Source organism: Juglans microcarpa x Juglans regia, chromosome 2S, assembly GCF_004785595.1.
Source record: "Juglans microcarpa x Juglans regia isolate MS1-56 chromosome 2S, Jm3101_v1.0, whole genome shotgun sequence".
Classification (NCBI taxonomy): domain Eukaryota; kingdom Viridiplantae; phylum Streptophyta; class Magnoliopsida; order Fagales; family Juglandaceae; genus Juglans; species Juglans microcarpa x Juglans regia.
The window spans coordinates 3,023,895-3,048,200 of record NC_054597.1 but is presented as its reverse complement, the minus strand read 5'-3'; the positions used below and the strand labels follow the sequence as shown (position 1 = coordinate 3,048,200).

At 36.7% G+C, this 24,306-nt stretch overlaps 1 protein-coding gene across 3 annotated transcripts in view; it reads right to left on the bottom strand.

The window, feature by feature from the left end:
- Nucleotides 1-23,516, bottom strand: part of LOC121252152 (protein SWEETIE) — a 60,425-nt gene extending 36,909 nt beyond the window's left edge. For 2 of the 3 annotated variants that reach the window (XM_041151635.1, XM_041151636.1), the window contains exons 1-13: nucleotides 23,184-23,516; nucleotides 22,676-22,883; nucleotides 20,302-20,408; nucleotides 14,260-14,496; nucleotides 14,054-14,143; nucleotides 13,893-13,980; nucleotides 12,514-12,578; nucleotides 10,994-11,098; nucleotides 9,319-9,408; nucleotides 9,147-9,227; nucleotides 8,326-8,394; nucleotides 4,146-4,271; nucleotides 1,771-1,874 (exon numbers count right to left, since the gene is read on the bottom strand). In XM_041151635.1, coding sequence (XP_041007569.1) covers nucleotides 1,771-1,874; nucleotides 4,146-4,271; nucleotides 8,326-8,394; nucleotides 9,147-9,227; nucleotides 9,319-9,408; nucleotides 10,994-11,098; nucleotides 12,514-12,578; nucleotides 13,893-13,980; nucleotides 14,054-14,143; nucleotides 14,260-14,496; nucleotides 20,302-20,408; nucleotides 22,676-22,883; nucleotides 23,184-23,348 — 1,535 coding nt within the window. In that variant the 5' untranslated portion in view covers nucleotides 23,349-23,516. Of the gene's footprint in view, nucleotides 1-1,770; nucleotides 1,875-4,145; nucleotides 4,272-8,325; nucleotides 8,395-9,146; nucleotides 9,228-9,318; nucleotides 9,409-10,993; nucleotides 11,099-12,513; nucleotides 12,579-13,892; nucleotides 13,981-14,053; nucleotides 14,144-14,259; nucleotides 14,497-20,301; nucleotides 20,409-22,649; nucleotides 22,884-23,183 lie in introns of those variants that run through there. The other variant, XM_041151637.1, reaches the window with a different exon arrangement.
- Between the last annotated feature and the right edge of the window lie 790 nt (nucleotides 23,517-24,306).

Here is a 24,306-nt window from a genome sequence, read left to right as displayed (position 1 = left end):
AAATATGAATTTAATTAAAAAGGTGAAGCCAAGTACATGGGACATATACAAGAGCAACATCTATGCATGAGTGTCTAAAGATATAAGGAAATCATGTACGTTCATGCCATTAAAGTCTATTACAAGTGACCAATGGAATAAAGTATTAAGAAAAAAAGTTCTAATCACGTCCATTGTCCATTCATGATACTCAAAACTCCAACCATTCCCCTCCATCCATATGCACCCCCATAAACATATTGGTATCATCTTCCGTACAGCTGCAATTTAAGAGTTACCTCGGATGCCTTGCCAGCTGACCAAAAAGTCAATGATCCTTTGTGGCATCACCCCATGGAGCCCCACTCTAGCAAAGATATCATTCCACAAGTTCATGGCTACATCACAATGCAATAATAGATGATCCACCGACTCCTCACTTTTCTTACACATTTAACACCAATCCAAACACAATGATTCGGCGTTTCCTTAGATTATCTAAGGCGAGAATCTTCCCTAATGAAGTTGCCCATACAAAAAAAGAAGTTTTAGAGGAGCCTTAGGGCCCGTTTGTTTTCAGAGATGAGATGAGATGAGATGAGATTAAAGTTAAAAAGTTGAATAAAATAATGTTAGAATATATTTTTTAATATTATTTTTGTTTTGGGATTTGAAAAAGTTGAATTTTTTATTTTATTTTTTGTGGGGATTTGAGAAAGTTGTAATGATGAGGTGAGATGAGATGAGATGAGATGAGATGTTTTTCGAAAACAAACAAGGCTTTAGTCTTCCATATGTTCTTCCATGGGAATGTACTTGTAGAGTGTGTCATAAGGGACTTATGGTACGACCGTACAGCAAATCTCCCCTTCTTGGACAGTGACCACAAAAGCTTATTAGCTCCTCCATTCACTCTACAATTATACACAAGATTGAAGAAATCTGTAAATGTGTCAAATTCTCAATCTTGGGCAGCTCTTAGGAAAATGATATTCCATTGAGGAGAGCCACTAGATAGATCCATAAGCTCTGCCACTGAAGCCTCGTCTTCGTGCAATGTTGTATGTTGTTGGATAGGCTTCCTTAAGGATTCGATCTCCAGACCATAGGTCATTCTAGAATTTAATTCTGGAACCATCCCTGACTGCATAGCGTGTGCATCGATGGAAATTTGTCCAACCTCTTCTTATGTGTTTCCAAAGCCCCACCCCATGTGATCCACTCAACTCATTCGAGCACCATCCACCCCCCCCCCCCCCCCCCCAAAACAATCCACCATAATTTAGATCTATGATAACCCTCCACAAAGCTCCCCTCTCTTCTTGGTAACTCCACAACCACTTTCCCAATAAAGCCTAGTTGAAAACCAACAAGTTCCGAATTCCTAGCCCGCCTTCACGTATTGGGATACAAACCATAGCTCTAACCGGTGAGCCAACTTGCCTAGTAATGGAAATAATGATAAGAAGTAGGTGGGTAGGTTGGACAGAATATTTTTTTTATCAACATAACTGTGCCATCTATGGACAAATAAGTCTTTTTCCAACTCGCCAGTTTACGCTCCATTTTTTCCACCACCCCATCCCATGGGTGCTAGAATCCTTGTGTCCATGGTGATTTCAAAACTTAAGATATGAATGAATCATAAGACTTAAATCATGCAGTTACACCCATACATGACTAGAAAATATGATACAATTTCAAGGATATATCTCTGTGTATGCACACGCATGTACAACATTGTCGGCAACAGTAGTCTAGGTAACTGCAGAACAAAACGAAGACCAGTACCTAGCTGGATAACCAAGAGGTAACTTTGGCGAAACAGAAACCAAAGCTGCCAACACAGTCGCTTGCCCATGCAAAGAATCAAGCTCAAATTGCAAATTGCTTCCCTACAAACAACATAAAAGAGTCAAATTGCAAATTGTTCCCTACAAAAGAAGACTAAATAAAATCAACATCAAAAGAACCAGAAAAAACCAACAACATCAATATAAAACAGCCAATTACTTATACTAACTTTTGTTTACAAATGAAGCTTGCTAAAGAAGTTTAATTTAAAAAAAAAAAAAGTAAATAAAAAGCTTATCATGCATGCATCACATATACTACAATCCAAAGGTGGGCATAGCAACAACTAAAAAATAGATCAGGAGAATCCTAATATTACACTGATAATGCACAAGCAAGAAAGTGATTTGTAAGAGACTATTTACGATAGCCCTCAGTATACCTAAGATATGATCCCTTCATAAGACATTTAATCAGCTAATCCTTATAGGATTAAATTCAAGCTTTCTGTCAATCAGCAATTATCTTTGACAATAAAACCCTAGAAGTTTCAGATTAGAGCTGCAATACAAAAGGGTAGCCCTCAGAGGATGTGGAAGGGAATTTAAAAAGCTTCCTGCATGAACTAGCCAGTTGGTATGATATTGTAAGTCACAAAATAAACAAGGAATACACTGTCATTTTGGCCAATATTGCAACCCATTTCTGCTTGTGATTGCATTTCCAAAGCTATCAGCTTGAGAAAGGAATTTTTTGACTTGCAAGACTGATGAATTTGAGACAGCATGTCCAGGTAATGAGATGAGATGAGAATTTTGTGAATAGTGGTGAAATAATTTGAGTTAAGATGTGTTATTGGGTTTTGGAAAATGAGAGAAAAAAAATTGAATAAAAATCTTATAAAGTTAAAAAACTGTTTGAATATACTTAAAAAAAATTATTTGAATATAATTTTTAATATTATTTTCATTTTGAAATTTGAAAAAGTTATATTGTTTTTTGTGTTTTGTTTGAAAGTTTGGAAAAGTTGTAATGATTAATGAAAAAATTGAATATTTGAAATTGAAAAGTGAATATTTGGGAATGAAATTATGAGAAGTTTTGAGATGAGATGAGATGATATGTTCTCAAACTCATCTCACTTCCCAAACAAGGGCTTACACAAACCATCTCACCTCATCTAATCTTAAAACTTCTCATAATTTCCTTCCCAAATATCACTCAAACACAAACACTTTTCAATTTCAAATTTTCAACTTTTTCATATAATCATTACAACTTTCTCAAACTTCCAAACAAAATACAAAAGAATACAATTTTTTCAAATTCCAAAACAAAAATTATATAAAAATTATATTCTAACAATATTTTAACTTTATATTATTTTTCTTCAACTTTTTCTCTCTCCTTTCCCAAAACTCAATAAAGTATCTTAACTCAAACCATTTCACTACAATTCACAGAATTCTCATCTCATCTCATCTCATTCCTCAAACATCCCCTTAATATCCAAGCACCACCTAAATTAACTTGCATGCGTCCTGTGTATTTGGTCTATGCCTTTTGAGTTCTTCAATAAAGTCTATACTACTTATCAAAAGAAGTTTCTAGCTCGTAGCAGCCATGGTCCCAAAGACCATAATTGTTACCATTCAACTAATATTTAGACTGTTTTCCTTTTTAGAAAGCACAAATGGCAACAAGGCTTTAACTGAATTCAGCTACGACAAACAACTGAGAGCAATATCAAGGCAATAGAGCACTAAACCAGCACCAGATGGTTCACAAATTTATTCATATAAGGAAATTCTGCCTCCCATGTACTAAGGCTACACCTCTATTTTGGGATAGGATGACTTTTACTAGCCATCAAAGAACAGCAAATGCCACACTTGCACGCGGCAAAGACGTTTTCCCTCGCACTTGGTAAGAGCTTTGCTATGGCCAAGCTTACTGCTAGCCCATCCGCTAGAACCAAGCTTTGACAATGATAGCTCGTAGCACAACGAAAAGCTACTAATAAGAGCAAGTAATAGTTTTAGGATAAGGAACAAATCAAAAACTTTGCACTGTCAAAGAAACCTCGTTTAATAAATATGGTTGGATTATACATAATCTCCCCAAGCCAAGTGGAGCATGCATGAAAGAGTTAGATGCTTCTTTTATTATTTCACCTAGTGAGATGCTACTAAACTCATCAATGTACATAAATTTGTTAAGGCACTATGACTAAAAGATACCTTAAAAAAACACTTTTTATGGTCTAAAAATATGTCAAGGTAGAAAATCAAGACAAGGATAACCATACAAATAAATAATCAAACACAAAGTATAAAGAAAAAAAAGGGCATCCCATAATTTATCAACTTTACCTTTTCAAAAGAAACGTTCTCCCTTAGAGCATTTAGCGTGGTCACCCCAAAAGACATCAAACCGCCAACACAAGTGGGATCAACCTCAGCCAATGCACGTAATGTCAAAGCAGCCTCAACGCGCACCTAACCACAGATCCATATAATGTGTAGCAAACTCATATCAAAGAGCAGTCAGATGAGCATTGACATCTAGTATAAGTATAATATGATATGATCATCAAGCACAATTAGGACTCAACATCTATGCCCTAGGCAATCAATTCACAAAAAGTACATATAAGATTATTTTCCAACTCATCATACCTGAGGAAACAGTAACCAGAAGTAAGAAGATGAAAAGAAACAAGGAGATAAGAAGACAAAATCGGCAAGAAAGATAGAGAAGAGTGGAAAACTTCATCCTCGGTATACCGGAATTTACATCTATACGCACTCAGAGGCATATAGATTGTACCAAACTAGTAACTGATGTCTCACAAGTTGCACCCTCATTCTGGTTACTTGGATATATATTGCACAAGCAAACACTAACGGTTTTCAACAAAAGAGTTAGCCTTAAAATATAAACAAGTGGCTAGGGGTGAAAATGGTCCGGTCCGGTCCGGCGATGGACCGAATATTTTTGGTCCATCATTTTTCCGGACCGGACCGGACCGAACACCCAAAGGGACCGGACCGGACCGATAGCTATCAGTCCGGTCCGGTCTAGTCAGTTCGGCCTAATTTTTTTTTTTTTTAAATAATTAATAAAAAAATTTATTTAAAATACTAAATTAAATTAAGTGACTTATTAATGTGGATTATGTAACAAACTCAATAAAAAAATATTTTATATGGTCAATGATAATAAATTAGATGAAAATTATATTACTAATTTATATAATTACTATATAATTAACTAATTGATATTATATATTAGTTAATTCATAGAATATTAACAAGTGTTAATAATATATTTAAAATTTTATATTGTTAATAGTGATAGGTTAGATGAAAATATATATAAAATATTGTTAATTTATAGAATATTAACAAGTATTAATAATATATTTAAAATTTCAGTCGGTCCGACCGGACCGTTTATCACCCCTACAAGTGGCTAACTAATACTAGGATAATACACACAACTCAAGACCTCCAAAATAATAGAATTAACATTACAGAAGGATCAAGTCCCCAAACCCTCACTTCCTTTCTTGCAATTTCTTAGTTGACATGCCTACATGAGGAAATCCTCCAGGCCAATGCATAATATGCTTCTAAATCTCCAATCTACCGAGGATCGATAGATTCTTGGTCTCCTCTGATTGGAAAATCCATTATCCACATCTTATTCGAAAGCGACTTCCTTGACTATGTTCAGACCACTTTCCCATCCGTCTTGACTATGGAGGAATACATGGATAGTCCAAGGTACCTCAAATTCGAGAACATGTGGCTGAAATCAAAGGGCCTTATTGACGAAGTTAAACAATGGTGGACTTCTTATAAATTCCAAGGAACTCCAAGTTATATTTTGACATGTAAATCGAAGGCACTAAAAGAAAAAAAAAAAAGAAAAAAAAAAAAAAAATCTCTTAGAATTGGAATGAACAGGTGTTTGGAAAAGTGGAAGGCCAAAAGAAGTTACTCTTGGAGGAACTTAAGGGATTGGAGAACATATTGGAGGTAAGGGAAATGTCAGAAGTGGAAAGAGCTCACAAAACTCAAGTGTCAGTAGAACTTGAGAGGGTCTCTCTCATGGAAGAGATATCTTGGAGGCGAAAGTCAAGAGCCATATGGTTGAAGTAGGGGGATAAATGTACCAAGTTCTTTCAACGGCTGGCTAACTCACATAGGGGGGAACAATGCCATTGATACGTTGTTGGCAAATGGGGTGACTATCTCTAACCAAACTGAGGTCACAGACTACACTGTCAACTACTATGAGAATTTGATTTCGGAACAACTTTCTTGGTGACCTAAATTAGACGGACTCACCGATCAAAAAAAATTTAGACGGACTTACGTTGGATACTATCAACTCACAAGTAAAATGATGGCGTGAGAGGCCTTTTTAAGAAATGAATGTTCATAAAGTGTTAAAAAGAATAGCGGGTGATAAAGCTCCAGGTCCTGATGGCTTCACTATGGTGCTCTTTCAATCTCGTTGGGAAGTAATCAAGGGTGATATCATGGGGGTCTTTCAAGAATTCCATGAAAATGGAAGGTTCAAAAAAAGCCTTAATGCAACCTTCATTCCTTTCATTCCAAAAAAACCGGTTGTGGTTGAGGTTAAAGATTATCGTCCCATTAGCTTAGCAAGTGGGATGTACAAAATCATCTCAAAAGTCTTGACGAACAGATTAAGCATGGTAGTGGAGAAAGCCAAATGAAAGCCCAAAATGCCTTTGTGAAGGGGAGGCAAATACTCGATGTGGTGCTTATTGCCAACAAATGCTTGGATAGTAGACTCAAGTCGGGAGAGCCAAGGCTTCTTTGCAAACTAGATATGGAAAAAGCCTATGATTGAGTCAATTGGAGCTTCTTACTCTAGATACTCGAGAGATGCGGTTTTGGGGGTGAAATAGTGCTCATGGATCAAACATTGCATCTCTATTGCACGCTTCTCTATCATAATTAATGGCACACAAAGCGGTCTCTTTCAAAGCTCACGGGGATTGAGACAGGGGGATCCCTTATCTCCATTACTATTTGTTTTTGTAATGGAAGCATTTAGCAAATTGATCGTCGGTGTTGTTGAGGGTGGTTTTATATCTGGCTCTCTCAATATATCTCATCTCTTATTTGCCGACGATACCCAATTATTTTGTGAATCCAGCCATGATCATATCCGAGCATTGAGGGTCTCCTTCTATGCTTCGAAGTCGTTTCTGGATTGAAGGTGAGCGTGGGCAAATCAGATGTAGTTCCAGTGGGGCAACTACATAATATGGATAGTATGGCTTCTATCTTGGGATATAAGATATCTCATCTATCCATGAAATATCTTGGTCTCCCGTTGGGTGCTCATTACAAATCAATGTCTATTTGGGATGATGTCAGAAAAAATGGAGCGGAAACTTGCCAGTTGGAAGCGGATGTACTTATCCAAAGGTGGCAGTCACACTCATCAAAAGTACCCTCTCTAACCTAGAGACCTATTTCCTCTCTTTATTTCCGCTTCCATCCAAAGTGGCTTATCGTATGGAGAAAATATAGCAGGATTTCCTATGGGAAGGGATGAATGATGTGCTCAAATTTCATCTAGTAAATGGGCCACCATTTGTTCCCCAATTTCAGAAGGAGATCTGGGTATCCGAAATTTGCAGCTTTTTAATAAGGTGTTGTTGGACAAATGGCTATGGAGATATCCCATAGAACATGGAGCTTTGTGGAGAACAATTTTAGACTCAAAGTATGATAGAGCATGGGAAGGTTGGTGGTCGAACGAGGTGATGGATCAAATGGGGTAGGGCTCTGGAAGCACATCAATTTTCTAGTCTTACCCATTTTGAGGAAGGTGACAGATCTCGATCAAATTTTGGCATGACATATGGTGTGGTGAAAAGGCATACTTAGGGCTATTATTACTTTTCACCTACTTTTCATTATTATTCACTAATATTCAATATTCTATCATTACTTTTTCACTATAATTCACAGAATATTTGAGATCACTTCACTACCCAAACGCAACCTTATGGAAGCATATCCAAACTTCTTTGGTATAGCGAGAATGAAGGAAGCCTCAGTGCAATGACTTTTTTTTGCTAAGGTGGGTGTAGCTTGGGTGATGCCAAGAAGGGTGATCGACCTCTTAGCATCATGGAGAGGTCTCCAAGGCACTTTTCAGATTGCCGAAATTTGGAAGATGGTTTTGATCTGCCTGTGGTGGTGTCTTTGCAGGGAAAGGAACAAGAGAAGATTTTAAGATCATGAACAATCATTGGATGAACTTAGAACTTTCTTTTTTAACACTTTGTTCCAATGGTCGATTGTAATTGATTTTAATGGCATGACCATGCCTAGGCATTGTTCTTGTATATGACCTGTATACTTGGGCTTTCGCCTATTCTTACGATCAAAAAAATCTTATTTGCCGATAAAAAAAAATAAGCTTCTAAACGTCCACATCGAATATTATAATTTTGAACAAAAAGCAGAATGGCTAAGAAAACCAAAGTCAGCAGCTTACCAGTTGTGAGGGATGAGATACTGCTGCCACAACCGTGTCATCAAGAACTTCCTTGAATTCAAATGGAACCTGCATATGGACATATCAAGCAACAGAAAATCAGCGGTAACTTTCCATAATGCCAAAACATATTCGTAATCCACCTCCAATGACTATAACTTTTTCCTGCAACTAAATACTAATGCTATAAGTGCATACTAAATCTTTTTCTATAAGTGCTATAGATGACTTTTTTGATAAGTGCTATAGATTACTGTTAGATATATATTAAGTTATCCCTCACATATCATCTACACTACTTTAGTGATTATAGCCCAACCAGCATTTGCTTAAGGAACACATTAAGAACTCAATATAAATACGAAGGTTCATCCAAACTCCTTTAGGGTACAAAAGGTGATAATGTCATAGAGACTGTATTATTCCAAAAGTGAAAAATATAAACAAAAGCTTTCTATGGTAGCAATCATAACGTTTGTAGCATGTTATATTGCCTCTTGAAGTGAACCTTCTTTCCTCTATCTCCACATTCTCAACATCTCTTAAATTCACCAAATTTTCTCTCCTCCAAATAAAAAAAAAAAAAAAATTGCAAGGCAAGATGAAGAGACAAAGGTGGTACGCTTGATCTTTAGCTCCATCACTTATAAATGCCTCGTATCTTGAGCTTAGTTTTTTTACCCAAAAAAAAATTTATTTCAAACGTGTCAAGTATGGTGCTCTAGGCAAAACAAGCACAATGTTTGACAGTTACAACACATACTATATTCTCCACTTGAAAAAGTATTCATAAATTATGCATAACCAGATTCGTGCCTTACCTCTCCCAGTGTTTTCAGTGTATAGGACAAGGTACGTAAAGCAGAAATTTTCATGGAAGGACTGGCATCAGCAGACTGAAGCTGTCAAGTATGAAGAGAAGTTCTTTTTCATTACAGATGCCAAAAAAGTAAAAGAAAACAATTGAAGCCCAGTTGATTCACTCTCAGAAACCTGCTTTCCAAGAAAAACCAGAAAGCTCCTTTGAGCAGGCTCCATCATCTGATCAGTTACGCCAACCCGAAGGATATAGAGAACGCATGCCTTCAGCAAACCATAAGACGAATTTGATCAGTAGCTAAATTATGCTGAACGTCACATAGGTGCTTAATCATAAAATAGCAACAAGTGGATTCATTATAATCACTTATACAATTGACACAAATTCAGTTCAAAGGTATCAAACTTGTTTTTCCATAAGTTCAAAGGTATTGATCTTCTAATGCTTCAAATAATAGTTTTATCCACGTGCCGCATAAGGTTAACTACTATAGAACCCCATAAATTCTAGTAGATCCGACAATGCTCCATTACAATATTTATCCAATAAACCAAATAATATATATGCAATTAGTCAGATTTAACACATTAACTGCACCTCCAGCAACTTACACAAGAGTTTAAATCTTAGATTAACGTTTATAAGATGAATTAGTATTGAACATTATCCTATATGAAAGTTCAATGCAGAGCACATCAGCAAAATCTTGATTATGTAACTTATAAATGTGCAGCAAACAGTTTCATGGTTCTCTAAATAATAATATCTCCCAGAGACAGTGCGCTACAAGGCACCACATGAGTGCATGAACCACTGAAAAAGAAATTTATAAATAATTGAACTAAAACTGAAAGACAACACATCACCTAGATCGAATGGAAAATTTAACAACAATGAACAACAGTTGTGCGTAGCTTATTAATAAAATCTTCTTATAAAAAAAGGGTAAACACATGTCAGTCATCTTTTCCTATTAATAAAATCTTCTTATACCCCCGCAAACCCTATTTCTTATCAAAAATAAATAAAATCTTCTTCTAAAAAAGGTAAACACGTGTCAGTCATCTTTTATTCCATTTATTCATTCCCAGTGTTGCTTCCTTCTTTGCCTCCCAAAGCGACGTTCTTTGCTTGGATAGCTTCTCTAGGAAAGATTTTGATGACAGATAACCTACGGAAACGCAGGGTGATTACAGTCGACTGGTGCGGTATGTGCAAAAAAAAGTGGTGAGATTGTGGATCATCTTCTACTGCATTGTGAGGTTGCTAGAGCGTTATGGGAAGATGTTTTCAGATGGTTCGAGCTAGCTTGGGTTATGCCTGCTACTATGGTTGAACTTCTGCCCAGTTGGACAAATCTAGGTGGCATTCCACAAATCACAATTGTATGGAAGATGGTTCCTATTTGTATTCTACTGTGCTTATGGCAGGAGCTTAATGACCGGACATTCGAAGACCAGGAGCGCTCTTTAGCAAAGCTTAGACTATTTTTTGTTAGAACCTTATTTCTTTGGCCAAAGCTATTGATTTCAATGGCCTTGATTTTCATGATTTCCTTAGTTCCATTTCTTCTTCCTAGATAGGTGTTGATTCTTGTATACCATCTTGTGTACTTGGGCTATGCCTATTCTTATTAATACAATCGTTTACTTATCAAAAAAAAAGTTTTGCTTCCTTCTTTTCTCCTTTAGACAATACAAGTGCAAAACAAAGTTAAATAATCACCTTTTTATTAGGACAAAGTTGAAGACTTGAAGTCATATGATAGTCAAATATTTCACGTTCTTACGAAATTCAGAAGCAGAAAATTAAAAACAGATCTAAGGTACAGGTCTGTTTAATAAATACCAATGCATGGGCATCAACAGAAGTATCAGCACAAAGCATGTCCATAACTTGCAAAGCGAAGTTTTGAAGCTCACTATCTGGTTGCAGATACTTTAGATGAATAGCCTGCAAAATATATTTTAAAGAACAAATAAACATTACTACCCAATAACACGGCATAACTTATTCATCTCGATCTCCACCCAAAAAATAGTATTCTATAGACAAAGAATTTAGATATAAATGCAAACCCTACCAAAAAAAATTATGTGTTGAGTTCAAGCCAGAAGCAATACCAGACAGCACACCCTCAAACTTAAGGCAATCACCACAAACTATCACTAGTCAAAAAACCTAGATAACATCAGGAACTGCCACCTATCTGTCTAATAACACACTAGCAAGAAAATGTAACTGGCAGTCAGAAACCTTGAAAACATCAAGAACTGTCACATTTCTCCGTCTAACACACACTAGTATGAAAATGTAACAGTTTGACCATCTCTTACAAGTTAATTTCATTAAAAGCACAGAGATGTAACAAGTACATATGAAGTATACAAGAAAAAGCACCCAAATAAAGGGAGAGAAGAGAAACAGAAACTCAAAAGCGACAAATGTTCAGTCATCATCCAGATATAGAGGGATTTGAGCATAGTGTTTCTAACTCTGACACCATACTGTACCAGTCTTCTGAATTACGAGCATTGTGTTCCTCCCAAATACACCACATTAGGCATAAAGGAGCCATCTGAAACTACTAACTTATGTTGACTGCCCATCTACTCTTCCCAACAAGCCATTAGTTCCACCACCCTTTGGTCATAATCCACTATATTCCGAAGAGACGGTAAAATCAAGACACACAAGGCCTTACCCACTTTACCCTTTCCAATTGGTAGAAGGTTCTTTATTTTTATTGGTAAATAAGATTCTATTGATCATAAGGATAGGCAAAAGTCCGAGTACACAGGACATATACAAGAGCAATGCCTACGAGTAGAGTTCTAGTGATACAAGAAATTCATGAATGTTCTTGCCATTAAAATCAATTACAACCGATTGGTAGAAAGTTCTATTCTCAAATGTTCACTTTCCAATAGATTGAATTCAAAACAATCTATTGAATCTTGATCAAATACAGGTAACAGCTACAAAAAAGTTGAATAGTTATTCTCATGCTTATTGCAAAAAATAAAAAATTATTGCCAAAATCAAAAGGCATGGGCCCAAGTCAATGGGACATGTACAAGAGAAATACCAAATTAGAACTAGAAACGGATATAATGTAATCCAGGAAACTTAGTCCATTAAAACCTCTAGCAGTCATCCAAAGGAACTGAGTATTGAAGAAGAAAATTTTAACTTCATCCATTGTCCACTCACAGTCTTTAAAAGTTCTATCATTCATTTCCCTCCAAATGCACCACACTATTGCATAATTAGTACAAGAAAAACCAATTCAATTGCAAAAACCTTCTAAAACACAAGGAGGAAAAAAAGGAAAGGGGGAAGAGCAGGGATTGGTCTCCAGAAACTACCTGTAAAAAGAAAACCCAAGACAAGGTTAGGCCAACTCGTACATCCTTTGAGCGAGCTCCACTTGCTGCAATTTACAAAACATGTGAGAGATTGCTCGATCCCAAGAGGCACGCAAAGAATTTAACATATGAACCAACTAAAAAGTTGTTGTCTTTTTTTCTAAGCAAGATAGATATATTACTAATAAAAAGGAAGAAATATTACAATTTTACTGATCCTTTCCATTGTCAATATACTTCATGTTTGTCATTACAAGCTTTGTTATAAATTGAAAACCAATACATATATAACATAAAACCTAACAAAAAACTTCTTTTTTTCCTTTACAGATAAAATAACTTGTACACCCATAAATTATTAGACCATTTTCCCACCCCTTGTGCATGTGGAAGCTAAATTTATCTCTTTTCTTTATAGATAGAATAACTCTTGTATAACGGCGCCACTTTAATGGTTTGCTCTTCCGTAATATCAAGATACATCAAACAAGAACCGATAATAGGTTGAATGCTAGACAGCATGAGAGACAATATTAGAGCATCCTTTTGTTCCCATTGAGCAAAATTAGCACTTCCTTCAAGTTTCTTACCAATTAAGTGACTATGAACCCCTTGTCCTTCAAAAGTAATTAATAAGAAAGGAATCTAAAGGATCGGATCATCCCATTTTTTAAATAATCACGGTGCCCTTAATGTAAGCATATTCCTCAATCAAAAGAGTAGGCTTGTTCAATCAGGTGATAAAACAACTGGATCAATGCTATAGCATCGCAAAAAATGGATATAGCTAGCTTGATGCTTGGTTTCAAAGCCTAAAAAGCGCTTAAACAAAATCAAGGGGTGGGAGATATGGATACATTCAAGGTTATCTACAAAACCGACAAGTTTTTCTACATGAATTCAATCACCATTACGGTCAAACATGCGTGATATTCGACCACGTCAAGGTTGTCTACATTGCAAAGGATCTCGATCACATAGGAGGACATTATCATCCCATACAAATGGGAAACATATAGGGCTTAGTTCTCTGTTAGTAACAATCTTTTTTCATAGGTAAAACCATCATGTTTTTACATGGCAGGGCATGCACGCCCGGTGGGACTCAACCCACAATCGCTGTTAGTAACAATCTACGATCCAAGATCAGTTGATGAGGTGAATTTATATTGGTCTTTTGTTGTTTGAACTTTGCAAAAGGTAAATCCTCATCCTGTCATAGGGAATTGACTAATGTTCATTATTTATTTGTATCCTTCTCGATCGAAATGATCAATCCTGGTCCAAAGTTGTGTAAGTTCAAATCAAAATTGGAAAGGGAGATTACATAATCGAGCTCTCATAAAAAAGAGAAATTAGGATCATAAAAGAAACTATACCTTTCCTAAAGGGCAAAGCCAAATGCCTTTGCAAACCGCCTTCTAATTTCTTTGCTGGAGGAGAAGGAACTTTTCCCCTTGGTTGAACCTAGTAAGAGAAACAAACTGTGAGATTACAAAAGGATCGGAGAGAAAAAGCAATCGGAATAGACAAATAGAACCTGTGCATCCGGATTCATTCCAAGAGCAAGCAAGGAGCCCAAAGCTTCAGCAAATGCATCCCGAACAGATGAAACGGGATCCTCTAGCGCCTACCAAGAGCATCAGTAAAAAAAAGTTGAATTAAAATTTATGACAACAAATCTCAAAGATTCAGATGTTGACTAATAAAAAAAGAAATGAGACAATCACAAAGAACAACACTTGCCTTGACACAATAAGAAGTGGCATTGTCAAGCTCCCCCACTCCTAAACCTGGCCCTCCAATGTGAGCAAATGCCTTCAGACATCTTGCTGCAGCTATTCTACAAACAAATGATTTATCCCCAACAGCAAATCGCATGATGAGACGGAACGCTTCAGTATATGCAGATGAAGCAGCACTACCACCGGAACCTTCCAAAGCATTTTGAAGCATATATAGAGCCTCTTGTCTCACAAACTCCTGAGATTGGAGGAGTATAAATAGAATTTACACAACAAAGGAAAAGAAAAGCAACATGAACTCAAAAAGTTGACTCATTGATGATAATCAGACACAACATACCTATATCACCCTTCTAACAATCTCACTAAGCCTCAACCCAGTCGCTCCCTCCCTCCCTCCCTCACACACACACAAACTAAGACCTTGAATATCTTGTCAAGTTGATCAACCCATAAGTAACAAATCATTCTCTAGAATAAGGATATGGAAGTATATATTTAGAATCAGACTTCGAGGGGTTTGCGACAAGGGGATCCGCTATCACCTTTCCTTTTTGTTATAGTAATGGAGGCATTGAGTCGCATGGTGGAGGCTGCCGTAAGGGGGGATTTCTTGCTGGTTTTTTGGTGGGCAACAATAGTAATGGTGTCAATTCCATTTCTCACTTACTATTTGAGGATGATACGCTCATCTTTTGTGATGCTGTTAGTGACCAGATTCAAGCTCTAAAGGCGGTTTTGTTGTGCTTTGGAGCTCTTTCGGGACTCAATGTGAACTTGGGGAAGTCAGAATTGGTACCAGTGGGGGATGTGAGTAATATTGCTTCTCTAGCAGAGTTGTTGGGCTGTAAAATTGTCTCTCTTCCTATGAAATATCTTGGACTTCCCTTGGGGCGTCATTCAAAGCAAAGAGTATTTAGGATGGTGTGGTAGAGAAGATTGAGAAAAAATTATCGGGGTGGATACGGTTATATCTATCAAAAGGGAGGAGATTAACACTTACAAAAGCACCATCTCCAACCTTCCCACTTACTATCTTTCTCTCTTCTCATTACCGGTAGGTGTGGCAAACCAGATTGAAAAATTGTTTAGAGCTTTCTTGTGGGGTGGCATGCGGGAGGAAATTAAATTTCACCTTGTGAGTTGGCAAAGGGTGCTATCCGATTGCGAATGGTGGTTTAGGGGTGCAAAATTTGAGCGTATTTAACAAGGCACTTTTAGAAAAGTGGTTGTGGAGGTATCAAATGGAAGGGAACTCGTTGTGGAGTGAGGTTATTGATCACAAGTATGGTAGTGCGTGGGGGGATGGTGATCTAAGGAGAGTAGGGGGTCTAATGGAGTAAGCCTATGGAAATTTATTAGAAAGGGGTGGAACATTTTTGAAAAACATATTAAGTTTGAGGTGGGTGATGGAGTAAGAACTCGCTTTTGGTTTGATGTTTGGAGTGGGGAGAGCCCTCTTTCCAAGGCCTTGCCAGTTCAAAAACCTACATTATTTACGTGGAAGAGCATTTGGAAGGCTTTAGTGTCATCTAAAGTTGTGTTTTTTACTTGGACAGCTGCACTTGAGAAGATTTTGACGGTTGATAATCTTTTTTTTTATAAGTAAACGATAATGTTATTAATAAAGAATAGGCAAAGCCCAAGTATACAAGATAGTATACAAGAGATAAGACCTATCTAGGTCACATTATTGGAAACTAGAAAGTCATGAAAAGTCGGGCTATTAAAATCTAAAGCTATGGCCCATAGAAATAAAGTATTAAAAAAATGAGTGCGAAGTTCCTCTAGTGGCTATTTGACAAGGTGATGCTAACAAAGATAATCTTCATGCTTTAAGAGCTTTATTGTTATGTTTTGAAGCTGTCTCCAGGCTTAGAATCAATTTAACTAAGTCTGAAATTGTTCCAGTGGATTCAGTCAGCAATATTTATGATTTGGCTAATATTCTGGACTGTAAAGTATCTTCTCTACCCATGAAATATCTTGGGTTACCTTTGGGGGCTCCTCATAAAATCTGTGTCTATTTGGGATGGGGTGATTGAGAAGATCGAAAGGAGACTAGCTGGTTGGAAAAAGTTGTAATTGTCCAAAGGGGGAAGAGTTACATTGATTAAAAGCACCTTGTCTAATTTACCCACTTATTACCTCTCTCTTTTCCCTATTCCAACGGGGGTGGTAAAAAAAATTGAGAGGATTTTTAGAAATTTCTTATGGGATGGTATTTGGGAGGAATGTAAATCTCACTTGGTGAGTTGGAATAAGGTTTGTACTCCGGTGTCTTGTGAAGGTTTGGGTGTGCGGAATTTAAAGCTTTTTAATAAAGCTCTCCTTGGGAAGTGGCTTTGGAGCTACAACAATGAGAGAAATGCAATGTAGAGACAGATTGTAGATACTAAATATGGAAGGATGTGGGGGAATTGGTGTTCTAATGAATTAAAAGGGTATTTGGGGTGGGATTATGGAAGTCCATTCGGTTGGGATGGGGGGGATTTTGTCAAAAACATTAATTTCAAAATGGGGACCGGGACTAATATTTTCTTTTGGCACGATGTTTGGTGTGGTGATTTCCTCTTAAATTAGCATTTCCTAGTCTTCTAGGATTGCTAAAAACAAAGAGGCTGTTGTGGCTGATTCATATTTGTTTTCTAATAACATGCTGAATTGGAATGTGGAATTTACTAGAGATTTACAGGACTGGGAAGTGAGTGAAGCTGCTGATTTCTATGTAAAACTTTATGATTAGAAGATTGATCTGATCAGGGAGGATAGGATGCAGTGGGTTCATGATAATAAGTCCAGATTCTCTGTGAATTCCTATTACAAGGTGTTAAATAGTCATGGTAATAAAACATACCCCTGGAAATGCATTTGGAAAGCTAGAGTGCCCAGTAAAGTTGCATTTTTTTGCTTGTTGGTGTCGCTAAAGAAAGTTTTAACTACTGATAATTTGAGGAAAATGGGTTTATATGTGATGGATTGGTGCTTCATGTGTAAAAAAAAATGGCAAATCTGTTAACCACATGTTTCTTCATTGCGAAATGGTGACTGCCTTATGGAATGAGTTATTTGCAAGGGTAGGCATTGCTTGGGTGATGCCTTTTCATGTGGTGGATTTCTTGGCTAGTTAGCAAGGTGCTGCGGGATGTGGAGGCAATAAAGTTGAGTGGAGGACGATTCCTTCGTGTTTGTTCTGGTGTCTATGGCTTGAGAGAAATGGGAGGTGCTTCGAAGATTGTAAACGCACAATAGAGAATTTAGGGATTTTTTCTTTAGCACTTTAAATTTTGGGTGAACAATCTAGTGAGGGATATGAATATTTGTAATGCTTCATTTTAATTCTATTTTGCTTTAGTTTGTATTTAGGTGTATTCTCTTGTATACTTCTTGTATACTTGGGCTATGCCTATTTTCTTGGAATAAAATCTCTTATCACCTATCAAAAAGTTCCTCTAATGACCACTCCTTGTTTTCAAAAGTCCGCTCATTCCACTCTTGCCATAGGCACCACATAATGCAGGTCAGAATCATCTTCCATACGGCTTTGATTTGTGAGACTCCTCTCGGAAGCGTCTAGCTAGCCAATATATCCACTACTGTTGCAGGCATTACAAAATATAAGTCAACTCAGCTAAACACTTACAACCACAAGGCTCTAGCTATCTCACAATGTAACAAGAGGTGTTCTACTGTCTCCCCGGATCTCTTACACATACAACACCAATCGAGGATAACTACCTATCACTTCCGCAGATTATCAATAGTCAGAATCTTCCCCAATGTTGTTGTCCAAGTAAAGAAAACCGCTTTAAAAGGTGCCTTATTCCTCCAGATTTTCCTCCATAGAAACTGAGTATTTGCTAGATGTGAAAGGGACTTGTAGAAAGATCAAACCGAAAAAGTGCCATTACCCGCAAGAGTCGACCACAACTTATCAACTTGCTAACTGTTCGGCTTCACAGAATATAATAGGCTAAAAAAAGCCTCAAAGCTGTCTACTTCCCGATCTTGCGCCGCTCTACTAAAAGTGACATTCCACTGCACTTGGTCCCCTGAACAAAGCATGAGGTCCGCTACTGAAGCATCTTGATTACAAGCCACAGGGAAAATAGCTGGAAAGGAATCCTTAAGGGCCTCATTCCGGCACCATATGTCCCTCCAAAATTTGATTCGGGACCACCCCCCACCCCCCAACACTACTCTAGCATGGCTATAAAATGCCCCCCATCCACGTCAAATATACTTCCAAACCCCCACACCATAAGCCCCATGTGGTTCTTCAGTACACCATCCACCCCACAAGGTCCCATATTTGCGATCAACCACCTGCTTCCATAAGGCGTCTGATTCCATGTTATACCTCCATAACCATTTCTCAAGTAAAGCCCGATTAAAAATTCTCAAATTTTTTACACCCAAACCTCCTGATGAGATTGGTCTACACACCGTGTCCCATCTCACCAGGTGAAATTTGGATTCGTCCCCCATCCCACTCCATAAGAAATCCCAATACAATTTTTCAATCCGAGCCGCCACACTAGCAGGTATGGAAAACAAAGACAAAAAATATGTAGGTAAGTTAGAGAGGGTGCTCTTAATGAGAGTCAAACGTCCACCCTTCGACAAATACAATCCCTTCGACCCAGTCAAACGTCTAAAGTTGCGTTTTTTTACTTGGACAGCTGCACTTGGGAAGATTTTGACGATTGATAATCTAAGGAAGCACGGTATGATGGTCACAGAGTGGTGCAGCATGTGTAAAAGGAATGGAGAATCAATAGATCATTTGTTCGTACATTGTGAGGTGGCTGGGGAGTTGTGGGCTGGTATTCTTAGTAGAGCCGAGCTAAGTTGGGTAATGCTGAAGAGTGTGGTGGAACTACTAGCGTGCTGGAATAGGAGGCATAATAGCACTCAACTGGCAACAGTGTGGCGAATGTTACATTTGTGCTTAATGTGGTGTTTATGGTCGGAAAGGAATAATAGGTGCTTTAACAACAAGGACCGTGCGGTGGGGGAAATCTAGAATTTATTTGTTTTCTCTCTTTTACAATGGTTTTCTGCTATTGTATTGAAGGATGGGAATGTTCATGAATTTCTTTCTTCTTTCTAGCTTACTAGATTGTAATTAAGTGTCTCACTTTGTATATATTTCTTGTGTACTTGGGCATTGCCTAGTTTCAATCTATTCAATAAAGATTCTTACTTATCAAAAAAATATATATATTTAGAATATAATAATTCACAAAAAGTAAATAACAAAACATTTCTAATATGCAATCCTGTGTACTTGGGCTTTTGCCTATTCTAATGGTCAATAAAAATTTATGTACCGATAAAAAAACACTTATCATATGCAAGAGTAAAAACATCAAGGCATATGGCATACCCTTTTCTTGCATCTTATTTTCATATCTAAATAAGATATTTAGATTTACTTATCAAAAAAACAAAAAGATATTTAGATAAGCAAAATGGAAATATGATAAAATTACCAAGTTATAACACAAAAACATTCTTGATATTTACGAATCATTAGCAATATCATTATCCAAATTTTTACTCAAAGCATGTATGGAGACTTTACAAAAAATAGATGAACATGAGTCACACCAAATAAGAAGGAAATGAAAAGGGAAAAAAAATAATTTATGAAAACAAGAACAAGATGTCAAACAAGAGTTGAGTTGAGTTGAGATGAGTTGTGAATAGTAGTATTTTGTGGGTCCCATTGAGATGGGTTTAACTTTTTTAGATTGAGATGAGTTTAACTTTTTAGGTTGAAATGTATAAAGTAGGTTGAGATGAGTTTAACTTTTTATGGGAAGTTGAAAAAGTAGTAGGTCCCATCAATAATTGGTTTGAGATAAGTTGAGTTTGGTTCAACAACCAAACACAACCTAAGAGTATTCATGTAGTCTTGAAGAAGGTATAAGTTCATTCTCCACTATTTCATTCCTACTCCTTTCTCGATGAAGATTATGTTTCTTATGACATGAATGAACAAAATTCTATGTATAGAAACACAGACAGGATGGGATACCTCATGAAACTTGGTAAGTTTTGTCGCAATAATAGTCGTTTCAAGTAAACCCGAGGTAATTCTTCTCCCAAAATGCTTATATAATTCTCCTAAGCATTGTGCAGCACCTATAAAGAATGATGCATTTAGAAAATGATAGATTGGAAATAGAATAGGTAAAAGCCTAAATAGACAACAACCCATAAAACAGACAGCCTCATCAAGAATATGATAAATAGCATTTTGTTTCTACAAAATGTCTCGGTAGAAACAAAATGCTATTTTTTACAGCCAATAGAAACTTGCCGCATAAACATACCCATACAATAACCACATTAAAAGAAAATCATTGCGATAAATATTATATAATAGAGAGTACCAAAATATGCCATATATCACTTGTAAACAATCATAAAATTAAGATCAAAATAATGCCATCTAGATGGAAATTTACGACCCTCAAAGAGTAACCTCCCACCTCAAAGCACAAGATGATTGGCCTACCAATTGTTGAGCTACAACAAGAAACTTAATTCCTCATTAAAAAAACAACAATCACATCAAATCTGGGAACCATTCAGATAGTTCCTTCACTAGCTAGGTTTCTTTCTCCACTTATTCAAATGGTAACCTGAGCAGGAACATCACACTATAATGTTTCTTCAACAGTATGATCCATTCTAAACAATTAATTGTCAACTAAAGCAACAGTTCAACTCAAGTTGGCATTGGTACACATACATGGATCGATAAAACCAAACTTTAGGAGTCTCGCTTGACAATCTAAGTGAAACTTGGAGCTGGAGGTTATTGTTAATTACTTGGTTTTAAAGATTCATTACAGCAGTGGTAGAAAGGGTGCCATTAGTGCTTCATTTTTCATCATTAATGCCCAGCAGCAGCCAACTGCCAAATTTGGGCCCCAGGTGTATAGAAAATCCGGGGTTATGAATGACAACAAGCATCACTGGCCTCTAAGGCATACAAAATTCCTAGCTATTGGATTAATGCACTCTTTACAATTAAAAACATGCTAAAGAAATCCCATGTCTTCTATAACACCCTAAAGAAGGTCCAATCCACATCTGGGGCCATGCTGCATAAGAACTGTTAAGGTTGCCATTGGAGTCCTTTTATATTCATAATAAGATGCTGGAGTTTCTCTCTCTCGATTGATGTGAGATCCCACTAACCACCTTTTCATACACAATCACATAATCTAGGGTATTAGAACCTCCCCCTTAAAATCTCCAACGTCCTTATCGGGCCAAGTCAATCATAGGTGGCACAGCTCAAGTCCCACACTTTTGGTTGGAATTGGCTCTGATATCATAAAGAAGACTCAGGCCACATCAAAGCACATGCTCCAAAAAGGCAAGCAAAGGTTACAATTGGAATTCCTTGTATTTCATTATAAAAGGCTTGAACTTCTCTCTCCCAAGTAATGTAGGATCTCTTTTACCACATTCTCATACACAATCACACAATCTAGGGTATTACTCTCCTAGATAGAGGAGACTCTGATACCCCTTAAGCTGGCTAAAAGGGGAAGCACAACTCATAAGGGTCAATGAAAGCAATTAGACCCAGTCAAGACCCTTTAGGCATCCCATTAAAGAGTTCACTGTGATCTTCTATCAACAAGTATCGAGGTGCTCCACTCTTATATATTTCTCTCGTGTAAGCGTTGAGCGCGCGCGCGCACACACACAAATATATAAAGAATATCATGTTTGAGCTCTAACCCGAAGGGGTTGGCCCAAGTGGTGAAGGTCTTGGTCTTGGGATATCACTCTCTTCAAGGTTCAATACTCATGGGTGCAAACAATCCTTTGGGGCCACACCCCCTGGTGAAAAGCCAACGATTTAATCAGTTTCGTGTGGTGCACGAGACCGGGGTTTACTTTACAGGGGTGGGTTCGAAAGGCCCTGCCTTGGAGAGATTCCCCGACATAAAAAAAAAAAAAAATCATGTTTGAGTTCTAAAAAGCCCTAATCCCATCCCACGCAAGCATCAATCATCACAGTGCATCATATACATTAATTGGCCCATTTGTATCCACAAACTAAAATTTCAATTAACCAGCAAAAAACTTAAACCCAACAAGCATCAGTGCATCAATTCCCTATGTTAAATTTGTCATCAAAAACAATTGCCAACAGGATATGGTTTATGTTTTTTGTTTTTGATAAGTGATAAGAGATTTTGTTAAGGCGTAGCCCAAGTACGGAGTATGCAAGCAGAAACACCTAGATACAAGCTAAATACTAGTTTATGAATAATTCATAGTAATAAGGTTCAAGATATGAATGGAACTCGAATAAATGCAAGCAGAAAAAAAAAATAAGTATGTGAGTGACCATCTAACCACAAGTTTTAGTGTTTATGACCAACCAGCAACTCTCTGAGGCTCGCTCTTTTTCCCTTCAGAAAGAAACCCTTGGAGACTGCTCGCTCTGGAGTAAATCGAAATGGCATCTCCCTTGAATATAATCCTTGCCATTGCCACGGATGCCAGATGACGAACAGGTCGTCGAGCACCAAGAATGAGCAAAGAATAAAGCGCGTCCTCACATTTTCTTTGCCACAACAATATAGACTCCTGGAATGAATAATAATAACATTCAAGAGCGAAGAAAAACATTTCACTTGCCACAGCAGCAAAAACTCAAGAGAACTCAACCAAAATTTCACCAAAAAAATGCAAAAGGATATGTAGTTGGGTTCCAATTTCAAATCGTTCAAATCCAAAAAGATGTGAAACCCTAATAGATTTGTGAGAAAATCGATAACAGAACGAGAGAAAGTCGAAATAAATTTTGAAGAGAACACGTTGCGGAGCGGTGCGCACTGCGCAGATCTAAAATATAAAGAGAGGTCGAGAAAGATAAGAAAAACGGACCTTGGGCTCTTCGTCAATGGCGGATATGAGATCGGAGAGGAGATCAAAGCAGAGGAGGGGCTCCGGAGGCTGCTGGGCCGCGGAGGCCACTATGGACTCCAACTGCGCCACCAGCACCCCGAACCGCGACAGCGGCATGTTCTCCCTCACGTACTTCTTCGCCATTCGACGACAACAACCGCCAACACAGATTTCAGAGAGAAATGCAAAAGGCAAAACACGATCATATGAGAGAGCTTTTTGGCCTAAGTGAGACTCGGTGAAGACTGAAGCGCGAGAGCAAAAATGAAACTCAGTGAGACAGAGCACAGACCCGTCGAGACAATTGCCAAGGATTAATTATGCTCCGTTCGGACAGAGACTTTAATCAATAAAAATCTCATTTTATTATTATAATTTTTTAAAATTTTCATAATATAATAAATAATTTAATTTTTAAAAATTTAAAAATAATAATAATAATTATTATTATTATTATTAGAATATATCTTTTTAATATTATTTTTATTTTATGATTTAAAAAAGTTAAATTATTTATTTTATTTTCTATAAAAATTTAAAAAAATTATAATGATTAGATAAAATAAAATGAAATGAGATGAGAATAATTATGAAAACAAACAAGACTAACTAGAAAAATTATTGTTATGCACACTCTCTCATTTCACTTTTATTTTACAAAAAATTTATGTGCAATTACTTTTACGTATTATTTGTACATTTTATTAATGTGATTGGTTACATCATTTTTTTAATATAAAATAATTATTTTGATCAATCACATTAATAGAGTACGTAAAAAATATATAAAAATGATTGTATATAATAAAACTCTTTATTTTATTATATAAAATATGACATATTTATTATTATCAGATAATCTTTATAATAAATTTTTCACATCTTATATAATAATATGAAAATAAAATAATAATATAATGTATAAAATTTTTGCACTGCTAATGCGTAATAGAATCTCATGGCAGTGATGGCACAAATATTTTACCGGCATTTTTTATCAATTATTTCTTATTTTTAAGAGACTATAATATGATGAATTAAATACGATAATAGTTCCTATGTTTTGGCCTTTAAATAAACTTCTTCTTAATTTTAAAAAATT